The 16,129-nt window shown below is 46.9% G+C and overlaps 1 protein-coding gene across 4 annotated transcripts in view; it reads left to right on the top strand.

Annotated features, from left to right (window-relative positions):
- Positions 1–16,129, top strand: part of DZIP1 (DAZ interacting zinc finger protein 1) — a 42,383-nt gene that overhangs the window by 13,218 nt on the left and 13,036 nt on the right. For 3 of the 4 annotated variants that reach the window (XM_037528791.2, XM_037528788.2, XM_037528790.2), the window contains exons 6-11: positions 1,281–1,418; positions 3,399–3,461; positions 8,821–8,961; positions 9,401–9,449; positions 10,594–10,650; positions 12,807–12,872. In XM_037528791.2, the coding sequence (XP_037384688.1) occupies positions 1,281–1,418; positions 3,399–3,461; positions 8,821–8,961; positions 9,401–9,449; positions 10,594–10,650; positions 12,807–12,872 (514 nt within the window). The remainder of the gene's footprint in view (positions 1–1,280; positions 1,419–3,398; positions 3,462–8,820; positions 8,962–9,400; positions 9,450–10,593; positions 10,651–12,806; positions 12,873–16,129) is intronic. The other variant, XM_037528789.2, reaches the window with a different exon arrangement.

The raw sequence follows: 16,129 nt of genomic DNA on the forward strand, positions 1-16,129 counted from the left end.
CTTTGACTGCGTATAATGTTGTAAAGATTCATTCCTGTTACAATATCAGTATTTAATTTCTTTTCAACTGCTGAATAACGTTTCATTGTTTGGATAACGCCATATTTTCCCCATTAGTCAGTGGGTGGGCATTTAGGTTGTTGGGGGTATAGAAGGGTTAAAAAATATTATTAATAGGCTATTTTTTAGACTAGCTTTAGACTTACAAAATAATAGAGTGAACAGTACAAAAGGTTTTTTATAGACACCCCCCTCTCCTGTCCTGTACAGAGTTTCCCATGTTGCTGACAAATTAGTGTGGTCCATTTGTTACAGTTAATGAAGCAAATACTGGTAACTTACTATTAATTAAAGTCCATACTTTATCCCAATTTGTTTGGCCTTTACATGATATCCTTTACCTTCTCCAGGATGGATCCAGGACACATTTAGTTGTGTCTCCTTATGCTCCTCTTGTCTGTGACAATGTCTCAGACTTGTTGATGGCCTGGGCATTTTTGAGAATTTGTTTTTCAGGCAGATTGTAGGATACCCCTCTATTGGAATTACATGACATTTTTCTCATAGTTAGACTGGGCTGAAGGTTTTTTGGGATTAAGGCCTGGGCAGTTTTCATCAGGTCATATCCAGGCACACACCATCTACATGATTGTGACTGTTGATGTTTAATTAACCTCAAGTACCTCGGTGAGGTAATATTTGTCTGGTTTTTCCACTGAATGTCACCCCCACCCCTGTTTACGACAGTCCTCTTTGAAAGGATGTCACTGTGTGTACCCTACACTTAAGGAGCAGGAACTTTGCTCCCTACCCTTCTGTTTTGGAGTTAACCTTCTAGGCTTTCCTCCAGTGTTTACCGCCATTGTCTTTGGGATAATATACACACAAAGGGTGAAATTAAAATGGTCTATCCCTGACTGACCCCGATGCAGTCCCTGGTGATGCTGGACGTTTCACTGAGTTACCGGAGACCCAGGGCCACGGGTTCCCCATCCCTGGCCACTGTTCGATGCCCATCGAAATGTTTAAGACCCACTGTCTGAGACTGAAAAGTTGAATGTTCCTCCACCCTTTCCACCCTGTACTTGTTCTGTGGGAAGGGCTGGAAACACAAAAAAAGTGGGAAACCACTGCACAGGATAAGTAGAGGCCCCAGGAGTGCCCAGTAGGATAGCCAGACCAAAAGCCAGGTCACATGCTCCCCAGTTTTACTCTGCTTCAGTCTTATGAAAGTATAAGCTTTTGTACCAGTAATTAATTCTGCCCTTTTTTTTTTATAGCAATTGTCAGAAATCCAGAAGTCCAATATGCAGATCAAGTCCAACATAGGCACATTGAAAGATGCACACGAATTTAAAGAAGAACGTCCCCAGTATCCCCAAGATTTCCAAAATGTGATGCAACTTCTTGATAATCAGGTATGTAAAAGTGGACATTATCAGGTATGATAAAAATGGGTAACAGGCCTGTTTTTTCTTAGCAAGTGACAGTAACATCATCTACAGAAGAAGTATATGAATCTTTCAGGTACCATCAAAGTGACTCATTCTGCTTTTCTTATCTCCTAATACATGAGCAATTCCTAATAGGTGTTCACTAGATGTTTGTTGATTGACTAATAGGTGTGTATGTAAAAGTTGACAAAATTCTTTCATTTCTTTCTAACATCTATTGAAATTGGTTAGTATAACTTAGCACTTATTTTTCATATTCCAGATGTAGGTCTTATTTTCAAAAGGCATAAAAAAAAGCATATCAAAACAAAACACTATCTTTATTTTTAGAATTTAAATATACAACTACATTGAGGAACTGTTGATCTTTTACATTTATGAAACTGAGTTACAATCATTTGGGAACGAACCTCTGTATTCTCATACTGGCTATTTTGATCACATGGGTTTAGGGAAACTTTTTTTTAACTAGGAAACAAGCAGAGATTAAAACTTATGAATTCAGGATTTTTTTAAAGCAGTAATATGTCATTAACAAAGCAAGTGTGTTTTTGACTACAGTCTGCTGCCTCTACTTCTTGCTTTGCTGCTCACATCCTTCCTTCCTCCTCCAGACCTACCTTCTGCATTGCAGCCAGGCCAGCCACACCACTGTCCTGCAGCCCTTCACCAGCATTCTCGGGTTCTGAACCTTGCCGTCCCATCCACCTTGATACTTCCAGCATCTCGAAATAGCTCACTTCCCAGGACACAGCATTCTGCCTTTAATTGGCAACTTTCTTTCAGGACCTGTGGCTTACTCATTCAGCTGGGGTGACCCCTCTTCTGCAGACTAGCCCTGAACCTCTGGGTCATTGCCATTCTCTAATCCCCCTGGTGGGACGTGGTCATATGCCCATGACCAGGGGCCTTTCTGGGGTTATCCCTTCTGTAGGGTCCTCCCCAAGCACGCAGGGCTGCCCAGCAAGGTGCCTGGTTCAAGGTATTGTCCAGAACTGAACTGTTGTTGTTTTTTTTTTAAGATTTATTTATTTATGCATACAAGAACTGGGGTACAGGCCAGAGGTGTGGGGGTAGGGGGACAGTGAGAGGATTCACGAGACACAGAGTGGGGAAAAGAACAGGTGGATCTACTGAAATACACTGCTGAGGGGAGCAGTGGGCGAGACAGGAGAGGTCTCCTGCGCCATGTCGGTCAGCTCCCTGGCCAGGAATCAAACTCATACTGCAGTGGCTGTGGATAGCTTTGTGGTGCTGAGACTTAACCCCTTGTGCCACCAGGGAGGCCCCTAACACCTATCTCTTTTTTTAAGCACCTATTTTTGAAAATAAAATTTTATTGGCACATAGCTATGCCCGTTCGCTTCCATATTCTCAGAGACTGCTCCACTGCAGGTGGCAGTGACCGAGCCATCTGGCCCCTCAGACTAAAACCCTTACAGTTAGCTCTTTACCCAAAAGTGTTTGCCAACTTCTTCCTGAGAGTATAAGATTAAGACCACACGCACATCTGTTGAAATATTTTTGACGGTATATAGTCTAAAAAATGCCCACAAGAATTTTACCAAATTGGGGCCTCCCTGGTGGCACAGGCAGTTGAGCGCAGGGCTGTGAAGCTGTCTGCAGCCTCTGCAGCACGGGTTCGATCCCCGCCGGCCGGGGAGATAACCCACATGGCACGGCAGACCTCTCCTGTCTCGCCCACTGCTCCTCTCAGCTTTGTATTTCGTCAGTCTGCCTGTTCTGTTCCCCTCTCTGGCTCTGGTGAATCCTCTCACCCTCTCACGCATCTGGCTTATGCCCTGGTTCTTGTATAGATAAAAAGAATTTTACCAAATGGATATATTGGATTTCATGAATACTCACTAAAAACACAGCTTCCATCTTGAGTACATTCCTTTGCTATAGTTGCACATAAATTACTCTTATTTTACTGTTTTATAGGAAAGCAAGTGGACAGCTCGCGTTCAAGCTCTGCATCAAGAACACAAGAAAGAGAAGAATCGGGTAAGGTTAAGAAACCAATGGCCAGGGCCTCCCCGGTGGCGCAACAGTTGAGCGCTGGGTTGTGAAGCTGCAGCCGGTTCGATCCCCGGCTGCTCCCTGGCCACCCGAGGAGGGTCCCACATGGTGCGCAGACCTCTCCTGCCGCCCGCTGCTCCCCTCAGCAGTGTACTTCGGTCCTTCTGCCTGCTCTGCTCCCCGCTCTGGCTCTGGTGAATTCTCTCAGCCTCCCGCGCTTCTGACTGTACCCAGTGCTTGTATAAATAAATAAATAAATCTTTAAAAAAAAAAAAGAAAGAAACCAATGGCCAATAAGTGGGTCATTTTTTAAAAAGAATATTTGCTTTCTTTACAGTGTATGCAGGATTTGTCTACTTAAATCTGTGGAGAAATATATAACAAAATTGAAGTCACTTACAATTCCAGTACCAACATAACCACTGCTCCTACTTTGCTGTAATTTCTTGTAGTCTTTTTTCTGTCCTGTAAATGTTGCATTCCTTTGAGCATAGAAACTCATTTAGTCTAACAGTTTGGGTTTTTTTTTAAGATTTATTTATTTATTCATACAAGCACTGGGTACAGTCAGAAGCGCGGGAGGGTGAGAGAATTCACCAGAGCCAGAGCGGGGAGCAGAGCAGGCAGAAGGACCGAAGGACACTGCTGAGGGGAGCAGCGGGCGGCAGGAGAGGTCTGCGCGCCATGTGGGACCGTCACCCAGTGGCCGGGGATCGAACTGGTGCTGCAGAGGCTCCGGTAGCCTCACAACCCAGCACTCCACGGCTGTGCCACTGGGGAGGCCCCTAGTCTAACAGTTTTAATCATACTTTTTGTCTATTATTTTATAGGCTTTTCACTTAACAGATCATAACTGTTTTCTTGTTTTCAATTATTCTTCAAAATCATTATTTTTATGATTTATGGAGCTAACATTGGTCGATAACTCTGCATGAGTCAGGGGTACAGGGGTGCACTCTTCGGGCCTGCCCCACCTCACCTGCCATCAAGGCTCCATACTTCTGCACCACAGCCCACAATCATGACTTCGAAATGGCCACACGTATCCCAAGTTATTGAATCCTGTCTTCATTGTTGAATACATTTCTCATTTCTTTCATATCACCCACTGGCAATCTAAAGATTTTTAAATGAGGGCGAGGATTGTTCACATTACAATTATTTTAATGAAAACAAAATTCAGTTATCCCAGTGATTCCCTTTGAGTTGACTCTGTAAGAAGTTTAAGTGTTAAAATGTTCTGGCACCCGTGCAGGGAGGGTGGCCTGAGGCCCTATTCGGAAATACACATGCCAGGTTCACTCCCTGAGACTCTGACTCAGTAGGTAGGTCTGGGACATGCTAAAAACAAAAAACAAAAACCAAAAAAAAACCCAGAAGTTTAAATGATTCTGTTTTATCCTTATGCTCCTAGAAATTTGAAGTTCTGACTCTTATTTTTCAAAGCACCTCTTTGGCCTTGAGGTCCTGGGATAGAACTCAGACCTTCTTAAGAAAAGGGGGTAATTGCTCTTTTAAAGGCTCTTGGTGGGGCCCTCCCTAGTGGCGCAAAGGGTAAAGCACAGAACTATGAAGCAATCCGCAGCCTCTGAAGCACGAGTTCTGTCCCGGGCCAGCCAGGGAGCTACCCACATGGCACAGCAGACCTCTCCTGTCTCACCCGCTGCTCCCCTCAGCAGTGTATTTCAGTCAGTCTGCCTGTTCTGTTCTCCACTCTGTCTCTCGTGAATCCTCTCACCCCCCGCGCCTCTGGCCTGTACCCCAGCTCTTGTATGCATAAATAGTAAATAAATCTTTAAAATAAAGGCTCTTGGGGGCGCCCCTGGTGGCGTAGGGGTTAAGTCTCTGTGCTATCTTGCTTTCACTGCTGCTGCCTGAGTTTGATCCCTGGCCAAGGAACTGACCCACATGGCGCAGCAGACCTCTCCTGTCTCACCCACTGCTCCCCTCCCCAATGTGTTTTAAGTAGATCCGCCTGTTCTACTCCCAACTCTGTCTCTGGTGAATCCTCTCACCCTCACACCTCTGGCCATTACCTCAGTTCTTGTATGCATAAATAAATAAATAAAATCTTTTTAAAAAGAAAACAGGAAAAAAAAAAGGCTCTTGGGCCCAAGGCAAGTTGGTAGGAATTCAGGGACTTTCTGGCTGCAGTAGAAGACAAGTTGCCATTTTGCATTTGGCAACGGCAAGTGGTAACAAAAAGACCCGCTGGTGGGCCTTGGGAAGAAGCAGAAGCCTTCTCCCCTGGTTCTGAGGGACGCGCTTCACCCCACTTCCTGGGTGCCTGTGCTGCCACTAGGCCATGCTGCTCCCCCAAAGCTGCCTGCTTCTTCCTCCACTTCTCTTAAACCCTAACAGAGGGGCGAATTCAATCAGGTTGAGTCATCCCTGCCGAGACCTAACAATTATTCCACATGATTGGTGCCTAGCGCTCCTACAAGGCACATATTGTATTTTTCTGTTTAAGGGAAGTTGTGGTTGCCAACTTTTTATTGCTTTACCTAGATTCTTGGCAGCCTTTTTTTTTTTTTTAATAATGTTGGTAGGCGTTCAAAGGGAGTCACAGATAAACCATGGCATGCCCCTTTCACCCCACAGGGGACTCCCTAGAACTCGGGAGTCATGGAATGGTCATGTGATGCGACGAAAGGAAATGGGGGTGGACCTGGAGAGTGAAAAGCATAGAACTTGAAATAGGAAAGTCACATACTTTTTGTGGACAAATGTCTGGCTGTGACTACCCCAGCCCTCTCTCAGTCAACTCTTTTCTGTACCTTTCTGGTCAATTCTCAACTCCAGTGTCAGAAAGGTGCCCCCTTCTTGGGGCCTGGAACAACTCACTTAATTATTGATCATGTCACCACCCTGGGCACCTTTCCTGGCTTTCCCTCCTGTTTTCTAGCTCAGCGTTTCCCAAACTACTTTTGGGGACACTCTTCTGGTGGTCTGTGAAAATGCAGAGGAGGTTCCTAACAGTGCCTTTTGGGGAGACCCTTAGCATCACCACAATTCTTCGACAGGAAGCCCCCATGACTTGGTCCACCCAGCAACTGTCCAGTGTCATGAGCACAAAGCACCTCAGAGGGACCCCGCAGGATACTGATGGAGAGTTTAACTTGCTGTGTTATTATCTCCTTGACGGAATAAATTATTTTAGAACAGTTTTAGGTTCACCGCACAATTGCATAGAAATGGCAGAGAGTGTTCTCAGACCTCCCTACTCCCCCATCCTCACCACCTCCCCAGTTATCAACATCCTGTCCCCAGTGTACATTTATGCTAATCGATGAGCCTACAGTGATGCGCTTTATCACCCAAAGTCCAGCGTTTCTTTTTTTTTTTTAGAGGCATGTTTTATTTATTTGTTTGTTTGTTTGTTTTTGTTTATACATGCACTGGGTACAGTCAGAAGCGCGGGAGGGTGAGAGAATTCACCAGAGCCAGAGCGGGGAGCAGAGCAGGCAGAAGGACCGAAGTACACTGCTGAGGGGAGCAGCGGGCGGCAGGAGAGGTCTGCGCACCATGTGGGACCCTACTCCGGTGGCCGGGGAGCAGCTGGGGATCGAACCGGCGCCTCCGAGGCCGCCGGCAGCTTCGCAACCCAGCGCTCAACCGCTGTGCCACCGGGGAGGCCCCAAAGTCCAGCGTTTCTATCAGACTTCTCTCTCAGTCTCGCGCATTCTATGCATTTGGACGAATGTTGATGACATGTACCCACTAGCATGATATCGTGCAGAGTAGTTGCATCACATGCAGGCCTCTGCGCGCTCTCTGTTCATTCCTCTCCTCCCCCACGCCCAGCTCCTGATCTTCTCACTGTCTCTAAGGTTTTACTTTTTCCATGATGCTGTAGCGTTGGAATCCTATGGACTTAGTCTTTTCATACTGGCTTCCTTCACTCCGCAATCTGTGTCGAAGTTTCCGCCAATTCTTTCACGGCTTGACAGCTCATTTCTCTAAGCGTTGCATAATATTCCATTGTCTGCATATACCACAGATTATTTATCCATGCACCTGTTGAAGGACACCTTGGTTGCTTCCGAGCTTTGGCAGTGATGAATAAAGCTTCTGTAAATATCCGTGGGCAGGCTTTTATGTGGACATAAGTTTTCAGCTCCTTTGGGTAAATGCCAAGGAGGGTGATTGTTGGGTGGGATGGTAAGAATATGGTAAGAAAGCAGCAATCTGTCTGCCAAAGGGCCTCTACCATTTTGCATTCTTACCAGCAGTGGATGAGAGTTCCTGTTGCTCCATGTCCTTCCCAGCATTTGGTGGTGTCACTGCTCTGGATTTGGACCATTGCTAATTTGGCCAAAAAATTGCTAGTCTAACAGCTACATTGCTAACGTCCTGGAGGCTGCTTGATTGTGTACACTTATTATTTATTCAGATGTTTCTTTTTTTTTTAAGGATTTATTTTATTTATGCATCCAAGAACTGGGGTATAGGCCAGAGGTATAAAGGGGGTGAGATGACTCACCAGAGACAAGGGGAGGGGGTGCAGAATAGGCAGATCTACTGAAATACACTGCTGAGGGGAGCAGCAGGGAGACAGGCGAGGTCTGCTGTGCCATGTGGGTCAGCTCCCTGGCCGGGGATTGAACTCAGGTCGCAGTGTCTGGTGATAGATTGATAGCGCTGAGACTAACCCCTGCGCCACCAGGGAGCCCTACTAACCTTGCCTTAAGGCTCTTTCCCTATGTTATTGAAAACAAATTCTTCTTAAACCCTTCTTCTCCAGTATTTGATCCCTGATATTACATCTTTAAGGGTGAATCTACGGTAAACTTTTGGGCCTCGGACCGCTGAGTCTCTCCCTCCCTACTCGTTGTTTTCCTGTACCTTTCTCCACCACATTCTTTTTCTCAGGAAATATTTATTGAGAACCTACTAAGCGTCAGAGATTGTGCTAGTTGCTGGACATAGATAATGAAGATAGGCCCTCTGGACGAGGAAGGGCACCTTTGAGCTGCGTCACCCATGTTTGAAGGACACACCCCCTGGCATCAGAGCTGCTCTGGGAAGAAGCCGTGACCTTTGGCATTGCTTATCCTTGTCGCTTGCTGGGTGATGCTGGGTGTTTGAGGTCACTTATGGGTCACACTGTCAGGTCTGTCCTGGGTCGCACGCACCCCAGGAGCAGAGATGAGGCCCCTTGTGCACCAGAGTCTCCTCTGCACAGTTTATTCCATGGAGTATTCTGAGGTTTAGTCCATGGCTGTTGTGCACGGGTGATGTCAGGCCAACAGAGTGAGCAAGGCGTGGGCAGGTGGACTGTGGAATGAAGACATTGTGCCTGCAGGGAGTAGGTGTGGATGCCTTACCTAGCTTTTTTTTCCAGCTCCTGTCACATATAGAAAAACTTCGAACCTCAATGATAGATGATTTAAACGCAAGTAACGTTTTCTACAGGAAAAGGATGGAAGAGCTAGGGCAGAGACTCCAGGAACAGAATGAGCTGATTATCACTCAGAGACAGCAGGTAGGCCTGGCTGTAAACCGAGTCTGTGTTTCTTTAAGCCATGCAAGTCTCTAAGAATGTGTGTTTTTGTTTGTAAGCTGAATAAGATAAAGACGAGGGGCTGTTTCCTCCCCTGAGGTGGTTTGTGAAGGCAAATCCAATGAAATAAAATGTTTAAAGGATATTTTACAATATGGTAGAGCAAGCAGATTTGTTCAGTAAGAATTCAAAACACATGTGTGGGTAGATACGAATTTCTTTGGGTAACTACTTTGAGAAACAGCCAAATGCAAATCCGGTTTCTAGAAAACTTTGTCTCCTTCTCGGTACTGTCCTTGTGTCCAGTGTCTTTGGAGGACTTAGTGGAAAGCTTCATTCGCTCGGTGTTCAACTGTCCATGGTCCTATATGTTCCCATCTAGTTTCAAACATGTTATCATTAAAAGACTTTTTCTTTGCAGATTAAAGAGTTTGCCTGTAAACCAGTAAGCAGTATCAGTGAACCCAAAGGTAAGTGGGCCAGGGTGCTAGTGGGAAGGTGGGCTTTCCTCTGGACAGTAGCAGAATGAGGGACCCCACGGTCCTCAGGTGCTCAGATGCCATTCTTCTGGGTTAGATCTGTTACCCCAATCCAGAGACTTGAGAAAAATTCTTTTAAGACCTAAACTGTCATTGAGTGGTCTCTAATTTTTTTTTTTTTTAAACCAGCATACCGGTTTGCTCAGAATACACACTGAGTAGCCGTTACCTGCTGTTCAGTAAGCGGGAGTTACAATCAGAAGCACAGGGTCTGAGACAAACCAGGTTCAAGTCCTGTCCCTGGCCCATTGCAGCCTTGTCTCTACCTCAGTTATGTCATCCCTAAATGAGGAACCTCAATATCATTATTGATATTTTGGAATATCAATAATCACTGCATCGCAGGCTCGTCATGATCCCACGGGAGAACATGTATAAATTGCACCTGGTAAACACTCGCTGCTGTTAGCTATTATTACTGATGTTAAACTCTTTGTTGTTTAAAATACCATAGAGGCTTGTGGTGTTATTCCAATTGTGGTGGCGTGGGGTTGTGTCCAAGCGTAGTGGGCATGTATTGAACATAGTAGCAGTGATCACCACCCATCTCTGCACCATCCAAGATCTAGGTTAGAAGGGAGGTGGGGGACAGGAATGTAGGGTCTCACAGGAAATCACAAAAGCCTGCCTTCTGCTGGAACTTCTTCGAGTGATCCGGCTCTGGGTGTCTGCACGTGTCAGGTTGTTAAGGAATTCTCCTTAATGGAAGCCAATTGGGGATTGGTCAGGCTGGGGTTCCTGCCTGTTTCCGAGGGCCGGGGAAGAGCAAGAACGCTGAACGCCCACTGGTTTCCTTCTCGTGTGGAGATGGATTGGAACTACCCTTCTAATAGTGAGCGTTCACGTAGTGAGGGATACCTGCATATGTTCTTCATCGTGCACATAGTGGACTGAAAACTAATTTTAGGGAAAACACTGTAAACAGAGGCATGTTAAACATCTTCATTCTTGTGGGTGAGTCGCTATAATTTGGTAAATTTCTTTCATTATTTTCTGGGGGGGTTATGGAGAGGATATATGTATGTAACCCATAGCTTGTGATTTTTGTTATTCATTAAACTTTTTGTTATTTCAGGGAGTCCTTTAACCTGGCAGATTTATGACTCCAAGCCAACTGCCTCAGCTGTACCTAGTAAGTTTCTATAATAGGCTTGGGTGCCTAAAGATATGTTTAAAGTACTAATAACACCATTACACACCACTTAACTATTTTTAGAGGCTTTTCTCTGAGAACAAGTGTGTTTGGAGATTACTTTTTTTTTAAGATTTATTTATTTATGCATACATAAATAAATAAGAACTGGGGTACAGGCCAGAGCTGTGGTGGGCAAGAGGACCCACCAGAGACAGAGCGGGGAAGCGGGCGAGTCAGGAGAGGTCTGCTGCACCATGTGGGTTGCTCCCTGGCCCGCCAGGGGATTGAACTCATGCTGCAGAGGCTGCGGACAGCTTCACTGCTGTGTTTAACCCCTTGCGCCACCAGGGAGGCCCTGCATTGATTTCTTTTGAGCCCTGGCTTTGACCTGGTTCCAAAACGCGAGATTGTGAAGAGCCACATGGCCTCAAGGTGATTCTGGTTAGCCAGACCCATCATTTTGTGGTTGGCCTGATAGAAAGGGTCTTTGCTGTTGCTCCAGTTGACGCTTTGGGCTTTCACAAGGTAACGCTGTGTGACGGTGCCACTGTGTGTGGTTGCCGCCCCATAGTGGCCTCATGGGGGTTTTTGGGGCCCCAGGCTTTGGACCCCGACCCTCCCCTCACATGCTCAGTGGGCGTCTGGGTGTGACTCTCTACGCAGGACTCAGCTGTCATCCCAAAATATGTTATCTGTGCAGTTTAGCTGCAGACAGTTTTCCTAGTAATAGAATAGTTGGGATATTTTTATTTCCACTCAGGAAAGTGCAAGGGGAGGCAAGAAACTTGGGAGGAAGGAAGGAAGCAGGAGACTGAGGGTGTGAGGGCCGTGCGTGGGAACAAGGGCCTGAACGCCAGAGCCAGGGAGCCTGGATGGAGGGGGTTGCTGAGCGAGGACATTGCAGGTGATGAAGGAATGTGAGAGTGAGAATTTGGCCAACGGACTGGAAATGCTAATGATTTTTATAATTTTACCTTCTGAGCCGCTTCCAGGAGAGGTTGGGGTGCTGAGGACAGGAGGGCAATTTAAGCGCCAAGTGCTGCAGGGAGAGTAGCAGCTGGACTTACATCTTACGAAATAAAGAACAAAGCATGTTTCAGAGAAGGGTGGAATGGTTAAAAGCCCCTAAATTATTATTGCTTGTATTTTAATTATACCTGGCACCATGTTGGAACCATGTCGTGTTCCAGTGAAACTCTGTTGGCTTCCACGTGCTGTCATTTGCAAACCTTGGCTTATATTGTGCAAGCTGCAGATGGGCTTGAGGGCCTTATTTCCAGAATGGTTAGCTCTTTACACATAATTGCAATTCAGGGTAGGGTAAGAATTAAGGATCTACCTCAATCAAGTAGAGAGAGCTGGTAAACAAATAGCCCAGAGGGGACCCTCAGATAAAAATTATCAAGCAAGTATTGGAAAGGGAGGCTGTGCAATCTGATTTCCTGGGGGAAATTTAAAATAGAGAGCCTTTAGGAATCAGGACTATTCCACTCTAAAGGCGGTGATGCAATCTGTGCCTTCTTCAGCCCAGTGACTAGGGTTTTAAAAAATTTGGTTCCTCTTATGTGTTCATAGCAGCATTATTCCTAATGGCCAAAAAAGTGGACACAGCCTGAATAAATGTTCATCAGCTAATGAATGGATGAGTAAAATGTAATCTGCCCATACATGGCTATTTGGCCATGAAAATACATGGTGCTAAGTGAGTCAGTTATGAAGGACCTCGTGGTGTAGGATTCCATTTATATAAATGTCCAGAACAGGCAAATTCAGCCCAGAGATGGAAATTAGATCCATGGTTGCCAGAGACTGGGAGGAGGGACGAACAGGGAGCGACAGCCAATGGGTATAGGTTTGGGGGGTGGGGGAGTGGGTGCTTACTAACCTAAATGTTCTAAAATGAGATAGCGGCTGTGTTTGCACAACTCTGAATATACTAAAAAACACTGACTTGTTTGTTTTGAATGGGTGAGTGATGATGCAGTGAAATGGCTTAGATTAGGTGGCCGTATTTTTGTCATCTTCAGTGTCTGTCCCTTATGGTCTGTATATGTCTTGACTCCCTGGAGGAACACCCCGTCCTCATCACAGTCAGACCCTCCTGCTTTCATGCTGGAGCCCTGTGAGCTTTCTCTCTCTCTGTGCTGTTTCAGTGAGCGCCCCAGCCCCACAGATGGTGGATGCCAAACCCAACCCAGCGATCCCAGCGATGACACACGGTGAGTTCCAACAGAGTCTCAGCGTTGCACGCGTGGTTTCCGCCCTGAGTTAGCTGACTTATTAACTGAAAGTGCCTCTGCCGGGGTCACCAGGCAAAGGCAGAAAACACTGCAGTGAATGTGAAGCCATTCATTAAAGCAGCAGTCTCCTTATGTAACACCGTCACAAACCAACCCCACCTCCCAGAGCCTTGATAGAGAAAAATGGGCATGTGGCTGCACTCACCAGTAGAGATTTTAACTTGAAGCGGTGCTTTGATCAGATATGACTTTGGGCGGGGGGCATCCTAGGTGTTGGGCAGGAGGGTGACTTTCTACTAGACCAGCCAACCAGCACCTGCCACAGGCATGTGATTGTTTATTTAACTTTCAGCGTGGCGGCAAGTCACCCTTTTTAAACAAATAGCTAGAGCGATTAGTTGGGAAAATCTAGACAAGACATGTGATGGAAACCAAAGGGAAAAAGGAGGAAGCATTACGTGAAACCGTGGCCAGGACTCTGTTCTTGGACCAGGCCATGCGGCTGATGGGAGTAATTAATGTGATTAATGCGCAATTAATGTGATCTGACAGTTAGGGCGAACACTGTAGCCATATTCTCTTTCAGCATGGTGGAGGTACTGATCCATTGCTGCAGGCTGTTTTATAATACCTTGTTTTCCTATGGCTGGCTGTGCGATAAACAAATGACGGCAGGAGAGGGACCATCTCTCCTGTCTCACCCGCAGCTGCTTCTGGAATCTAGTGGTTGCTTCAGTCCACTTTTGTTTTTAGTCTTTGAATTTCAGTCTTCAGTCCATGGGCAGTGGAGCCGGACTGTTTATCTCCATAAACATCCAGGGCCACATAAGAGCCCTCTGGAACGGTCCTTTTTGTTCACTGACTGGCTCATGGAGTGTCTCTTGTATCTCATTGCCTCACCCACCAAGATCACCTCAGGTGTGTCTGTTCCCGAGCACTTGTGTCTGTGTTCGCCATCTGGCACACATAAATTCTCTCCACCTGCTGGATGTTAGTATTTGCAAGTATTTAGAAGGTGCAGATTTCCCACCTCTGGATCAGAATCAGTCAAAATGTGTGCTGGCTTTTAATAGTGACTGTGCAGGTACACGATCTCTGGCCGCTCTTCCTTCTGTCAGGCCGCTGTCTCTCCACAGCCCCTTCCCAGGGGTGGCTTTTGCAGGGCGTTCAGGCCGCTTCCGCTTTGTGCTTCCACACTGTGTTTCGGTTTTGTTGTAGTGTTCGTTTTTCCACTTTGTGAGCCTTAGCCCCCTGTAGGACATTACATGAGGTCCACCTTCCCTTGGTGTTATGATTTGGCTGCCCCACAAAGGACACATACAGCAGGTCTGTTTAGCTGTCTCGGGTTCATTCAGGGGCCCCAACAAACCATCGGTTCTCAAGCACTGTGCTGCGAGTGGCCCCACCCCCATCGGCTGCAGGTACCGGCCATGCTCGGTGACTGGCATCTGCTGGGATTGGAATGTTAGTTTTAAATGCCAACCAGACCTGGCAGGGGGCCAGCCCTGGGGCTGGGATCAAAGCTGGTTTGTGAGCATCTCAATGGGTAGGAGCAAGGAGCAGGCTGACCTGCTGGCTGTTGAGGGCGGGAAGGGCTAGTCCTGAGCTGCATGAAGTTAATTAGTCCGATGACCTCACCTCAAAGCTTGGTGAGCTCCTTTACCATGAAAAACATGACGGCTGCTGGCCCTGTAGCTTGGGTTCCCCGAGAACAGGACACTGAGGCAGAGGATTGGCGGGGGGGAGATTTACTGTACAATACTCGGGCAACCCTGAGCCAGAAGGGGACCCTGGTCCAAGTGTAGCTGCAGCAGAGGCCGTTAGTCGAGTGCCAGTCCTCACTGGGAACTGGGTTGAGGTGATGAGACAGGAGGGGGTGGGTACAACAGAGGGTCAGCGGAATTGAGGGGAAGCTTGTGCAGGTGATGGGGGCCGAGGGTGAGGGAAGCGGTGAACATGTGAGCTAGGACAGTGGGCTGCAGAATTCCAGGAGACAAACCCAGTGGGGAGGCCCGGACCTTGGAGGGAGAGTCTGGACTCACAGTGGACTCGTGAAGCATTAGGCTTCCGTTTCCTTGCCTGCCACTCGGGGAGCCTCGTAATAGACGTTGGGGCAGGTATAGAGGAGCGAGGGAGGCCGGGCCTCTGGAGCAGGGAACGCTGAGCAGCCCTACTGACCGCAGCTGCCAGGTTCCGATGTCACAGCGTGGAAGAGGGCAGCGCGTGGAAGAGGGCCGTGTAGAGATCTGGGAATTTTCCTTCTGGAGGCAGCGGCAGGAGTCTAATGTAAGGATTTTTCTGGAAGGCTCCAGCAAGTTCCAAGCGGAAGCTCAAGCCTCCCTTGTGTTTCAGTTTACACCCAGGAGATCTCAGCTCAGGACAGGAACTGGAGGGTTTGGAGCCTAGACCTGTGTCTTGCGAGAGGAGAGCAGCAGGCCCTGCTGGCTTCTGCAGCTAGGGCTGGTCCATCTCACCCTGTATCGCCAGAGCCCCAGTTGGGAACCTACCTATCCCCAGAACCAGCACCCCGGAGACTCTTGCTGACCCCAGAGAAGTCTGTCACAGGGCTGTCCCCATCCCAGGATGATGACAAATAAAGCATATGATGATTTTGTGAGGTTTTATAGAACCTTTCCTCATACCTTATTTTTGCCATTTCTTGAAAAGAAAATGTTTAAAGACGTGCAAGAGAATACAAACCCTGTGACTTTTAAAAAACTGAAATTAGTCATCCTCCCCAAATCTCTGTTTTCAGCAGTTCGAACTAGTAAAATAGTCTGTGTAATTTAAAAATCTCGAAATTTGAAAGCACACATTTGGTGTTGAGCAGCAGTGATGCATGGATGGACTTAAATGCTCCTCAGGGGTTGGGGTTGCTGGCTGGGGAGCATTCATGCTTCAGAATTAAAGTGGGCTCCTGCTTACTGACAGGCTAGTTCCAAAGTACATCGCAAAGTTTTTAAGATGCAGTGCTCCGCTACCGTCAACGATTGGTAGGATGGCTACGTTCTGGCCAGTCTCTTCAAGCCAGTCTCTACATAGCTAAATATTGTAAATGTGCACGTGTATTTACTTGTGTGTACATTTATGTGTGAGTGTGCATATCTGACATAGAGTACAAGCGAGACCCTTTAATCAATTAAAAGCCAGACCTTCCAAGCAGGGGCTATGAAATCTGAGAGAGTTCATTTAAAGCTCTATGATCTCTGCCTGAGCCCCGGTAAGCACTTGCTGGC

The sequence above is a fragment of the Talpa occidentalis genome, unplaced genomic scaffold (genome assembly GCF_014898055.3).
Source record: "Talpa occidentalis isolate TD23 unplaced genomic scaffold, MPIMG_talOcc4v2.1 talOcc4.5, whole genome shotgun sequence".
Classification (NCBI taxonomy): Eukaryota; Metazoa; Chordata; class Mammalia; order Eulipotyphla; family Talpidae; genus Talpa; species Talpa occidentalis.